This window comes from Rhinoraja longicauda, chromosome 6 (genome assembly GCF_053455715.1).
Source record: "Rhinoraja longicauda isolate Sanriku21f chromosome 6, sRhiLon1.1, whole genome shotgun sequence".
Lineage (NCBI taxonomy): Eukaryota > Metazoa > Chordata > Chondrichthyes > Rajiformes > Arhynchobatidae > Rhinoraja > Rhinoraja longicauda.
In genome coordinates, this window is record NC_135958.1 from 69,611,636 (window position 1) to 69,616,615 (window position 4,980).

Consider the following 4,980-nt stretch of genomic DNA (forward strand, 5'->3'; position numbering starts at 1 on the left):
GTAGAGGCGTTTGCTTGCCTTTGATTTATACTTGTGCAAAATCCAATTTGTGCATTCAGCCCCTACATGGCACTGATCCCATTTCATCTCCACTTTGCAGCAATTACCGGACATACTTCCAACTCTGGCTATTTTCTGGTCTCTTTTTAAAAGCACCATTAACAGTTCTGGTTAATCGATCCAAATACTATGCTTTATTGCTCCAAGAACTCCCCTTAAAGGAGCACATTAACCAAGCTATTGCTTCCTTCTATCTGAAAATTTGCCTAAACACACCTTTGAAGCACTCAAGACTCCCAACCATTAACCCAAATGCCCAAGATATTGCCATCTTAATACATAATCAAAAACAAGTAGGTAAATTGCAAGTTAGTGTTAAGCATGAACAATTATATAAACAAACACTCAGTCAGGTTTCTATAATTCTTTTACTTGTTTTTCCCCTCAAAAATGAAGTGTCAGTTGGGCAATACAATTGTCAACATCCAGATGACATACAAATTTGGGTTTTCTATGTGAAAATGAACATTAAGGCAACATACAAAAAAGAAATTTTACATAAATTAACTCAGATGCATAAATTTACAGGTGTAAATGCAACTTTTTTTTGCAACTCAAAACTTTCAGCCCCATGAACTGCTGAGAAGTGACAGGAACAGCAGGGTTGTAAGGCCTGAAATGCAATATGTTTCAAACCCTGCTGGAATGGCAGCAAGACAGAAAGTGACTATTTGACAATCCAACAGTGCTCCTTATAAAACACTTCATACTAGCTTTCTGAAGGGGTGGTAAATTTCTTTACAAGTAAGCTCTTACTTCCAGTTTCATGAGGCTAGCATGAGGTGTAATTTGCCAGGGCAAAAACAAAAAAACTTTCCTCTTCAAAAGTTATGCAGCAAACTCTACACGTTTGCTTGCAGTTCGTTTAGAAGCATTTGCGGTGCACAATGGATGGGCCAGATTCATCATATTCCTGCTTGCTGATCCACATCTGCTGGAAGGTGGACAGGGATGCCAGGATGGAGCCTCCGATCCAGACAGAGTATTTACGTTCAGGTGGAGCAATGATCTATTGAGGAAAAACATTGTATAAGTCACTGAAGAGATTATGTACTTCAGTAGCAGCAAGAACTTCAAATCTGATCAATATTGTTTGAAACCTGAAGCACTTTCCCACCACTCTTTCTTGATTTGCACGTACAAGTGGCCTATTTTATTTTCCCCATTCATTAACAAGATTTGCTTTTCAAAACTCTCACTTTATTTCATCAAGACAAATCAGTGCTGGGGACCTGAACTAATGCCAAACATCCCCCACCTCAATGAGTCTGAAGGGCTCTGCCCCAAAACATCACTTATCCACATCTCCCAGAGATGCTGCTTGACCTGCTGAGATGCTCAAGCATTGGTGTTTTTTTGTAAACCAGCATCTGCAATTTGTCATTGTGCCTCCAAAGTCATCAAGCTTACCTTGATTTTCATGGTGCTGGGAGCAAGGGCTGTGATTTCTTTTTGCATTCTGTCAGCAATGCCAGGGTACATGGTGGTGCCACCAGACAATACTGTGTTAGCATAAAGGTCTTTACGGATGTCAACATCACACTTCATGATAGAGTTGAAAGTAGTTTCATGGATGCCACAAGATTCCATACCTGGAAAACAGGAAACGACATTTGAAACCATGCCATAGCTGGACAATTACATTTATATTCAATTATTACATGTTTGGAGTATGACCTGTACATAACCGCAGATATAATACTGTACATTGGCTTATCAATTTAGCAGCACACTTCCAAAAGTGCTAGGCCAACTGAACAAAAACTCCAGAACTTGAAGCCTGGAAGCAAATAATCACATATGCAGGAATGTTATGATTGAACGGTCAGAATCAACCAACTAGCTTTTGTACCTACCCAAGAAAGATGGCTGGAACAGGGCCTCAGGACATCGGAATCGCTCATTGCCAATGGTGATGACCTGACCATCAGGCAACTCGTAGCTCTTCTCCAGGGAAGAGGAGGAAGCAGCAGTGGCCATTTCTTGTTCGAAGTCCAGGGCTACATAACACAGTTTTTCTTTGATGTCACGGACAATTTCCCTTTCTGCTGTGGTGGTGAAAGAATACCCTCGTTCTGTTAGAATCTTCATGAGGTAGTCTGTCAGGTCACGACCAGCCAGATCCAGACGCAGGATAGCATGGGGAAGTGCATAACCCTCGTAAATGGGCACTGTATGGGTGACACCATCACCAGAGTCCATAACAATACCAGTGGTACGCCCAGAGGCATATAGGGACAGCACAGCCTGGATAGCAACATACATGGCTGGGGTGTTGAAGGTCTCAAACATGATCTGGAGGGAAGAGAAGAGTGTTAGCGGTGTAATGCAGTTGAGCCCTGCTCACGTGGAGTATGTTAGCATGCCAACATGCAAAAAAATTTGAATGGTTAAAGAAATTGCAACTCAGAAGATGGCAGACAGAAATCAAATAAAGATGAAGCAGAAAGAAACCTGGAGACTTCAGGGAGAAATTGCAGAAGCAGAAGAGCATCCTGGAAACATTGAAAATAAATGATTAGGTTCAGGAGAATTGAGTGAAGAAAACAAAAAGTTTATGGAAAATGCACAAGAATATTTTTGTGTTAAAATGGTAATTACCTGTGTCATCTTTTCTCTGTTGGCTTTAGGGTTCAGGGGAGCTTCTGTAAGCAGGACAGGGTGTTCTTCTGGGGCGACACGAAGCTCATTGTAGAATGTGTGATGCCAAATCTTCTCCATGTCATCCCAGTTGGTCACAATTCCATGCTCGATAGGGTATTTCAAGGTAAGAATACCCCTTTTGCTCTGAGCCTCATCACCTACATAGCTGTCCTTCTGGCCCATACCAACCATGACACCCTGCAAACAGAAATCATTATTACTTTAGATACAAGAACTTAATTGCAGTTGCACATTTTTATGAGTTCAAATGATAGTAATTTATACTCATGAAGCCTACCTGATGTCTTGGACGTCCAACAATGGAGGGGAAAACTGCACGGGGAGCATCATCTCCGGCAAAACCAGCCTTGCACATTCCAGAACCATTGTCTATGACAAGTGCAGCAATCTCATCATCTGCCATTTTAACTGGGAAAAAAAGCAGCAAGCTTAATATTTCAAAAAGAATGAAAAGACTTTGTCAACTGCAAGGCTCCTTGTCGACAAAAAATTGTCAAATATTAATTTGGAACAACTTCCTTCAGGGTACAGATTGAGTAAACCCATTAGTTGATAATTTGCTTTAAACGATCTGGTCTGCGGGTAGAGAATAATGTTGTACATGGCTCAGCTAATCAGATTGAAGATTTCCATAAAAGGATACGGCTCGAGTCCAGCATGGATAAATCCCACCCCCTAGTGCAACCATAACTTCAGGAATTGACATTCTTCAAAATGTATTTTGAAAAAAACATCCCATGCACAGAAATCACAGCACCTGTCTTTTGTTACATGTAGTTCCAGAGTCAATCCAAATGAAACATCTTAAACATAACTCCTTCCAGCTTAAGTCACACCTTTCCACACATACCATGTGTAGTTTCCAATAAAATTTCCAAGGATCTGCCCCACCCAAGCCCTTTTGCACAAATTGAAACAAACGTGAAGCCTTTTAGCAATAGTCCACCAAATCTTTTCTGGGTCTTTTGGAGACCTGGGTCAACCTCTGGCTGACCAGGACTCGTGTGGAATATATAGGGGGGCAAAAAAAATCAAGTCCAGGTGTGGGAGCACATCAGGAAAAAAAAAAATCGCAATCAGCTAGACTGGGTGAGCCACGAATCAATGAAAGGGGTGGCTGCAGCAGCAAAAAAAAAAAAAAAAATCAGTTCAGTGGCAACTTCTCCCTTGCCAATCCTCCACCAGGAATGCTCACCATTTTAGCCCACATTTTCCAATCAGCCACCATTTTAGACCCTTCCCACCTTTCCCAAAAATAAAAATAAATCAATTTTAAGCTCTTTTCCAGCACTCTCTGCAAACTACAAACTCAAGGACATCCGCAGCGCGCAAGGAGCAAATTGATGGACCCGTTATTTCCAAGCACCCTGACAAAGAACCTCTGTCGTCAAGGGCAACAATTTGAAGCTTACGCTTTTAAATCACATGCCTTTGCATCACCTTATGCCTTGCAGCATTGCCTAGTGGTTTTGCGGTTGCTGCAATCTGGACAGATATGCGATTCTATAAACGTTGAGAAAAATACTGAATTATAAAAAGCATCCAGATATTTAACGGTGGTGAGACAACCTGCTAAACTGTTGCTTTTGAAAGCGAGCTGATGTATGATTTTTAAATTTTTGTTTTACCTTTTTAGTTGTTTTCAGGGGGTCGAGCACCACCAAATACGTCCTGTCGCTGGAGCTGCCGAAGTGACTGTGACCGCTCTCCCCCTCGCCCCGCTCTCTAATGGACCGAGACTCCTCCTTTCCCCCCCCCCCTCTCCCTTACGCCCTCCCCAAGGCCGCGCGCACTGCTGCACACACATGCCCATGTTTGGGCATCTTTCACCAGCTCGCGCCGCCATTGGCCGGGGCCGCCGGCCCGCGCGCGCCCGCGGGTGTCCGACACTCCGCCGACTGCCGTTGACCGGGCCGCTCGCGCCCGCGCGCCTCCTCACTCGCACACGCCCTCCCCCCGCGCGCGCGCGTCACGCGGCGTCAAAGACCCTGCAGCCGCGCATAACGGGCGCACACACCCGGCGCGAGAATATTTTCAACGGCCGTTTTCTCCCCCCCCCGCAATCTGAATATCCGATAAACTGCTCCTGCACAATCCGCGTTAGCAGCACCATTTAAAAAAAACATGGTTCGGGGCTCGGGTCTTTTGGGATCGGCCCGGGGAAATGGCTATTGAATAACATTCGTATTAGATATACGGATCTGTTATGTGATATGTATTGTCCGGGAATCCCGTGCTCTTGTGTGAGGCGATGGT

The 4,980-nt window shown here is 43.8% G+C and overlaps 1 protein-coding gene across 1 annotated transcript; it reads right to left on the reverse strand.

Moving 5' to 3' along the window:
- Positions 1-409: 409 nt before the first annotated feature.
- Positions 410-4,469, reverse strand: LOC144594567 (actin, cytoplasmic type 5). The gene is made up of 6 exons (XM_078401273.1): positions 4,353-4,469; positions 3,002-3,132; positions 2,662-2,901; positions 1,917-2,355; positions 1,471-1,652; positions 410-1,069 (listed from the first exon to the last, which is right to left on the reverse strand). The coding sequence occupies exons 2-6, from the start codon at positions 3,125-3,127 to the stop codon at positions 926-928; spliced, it is 1,131 nt and encodes a 376-aa protein (XP_078257399.1). The 5' UTR covers positions 3,128-3,132; positions 4,353-4,469; the 3' UTR covers positions 410-925.
- Positions 4,470-4,980: the final 511 nt, after the last annotated feature.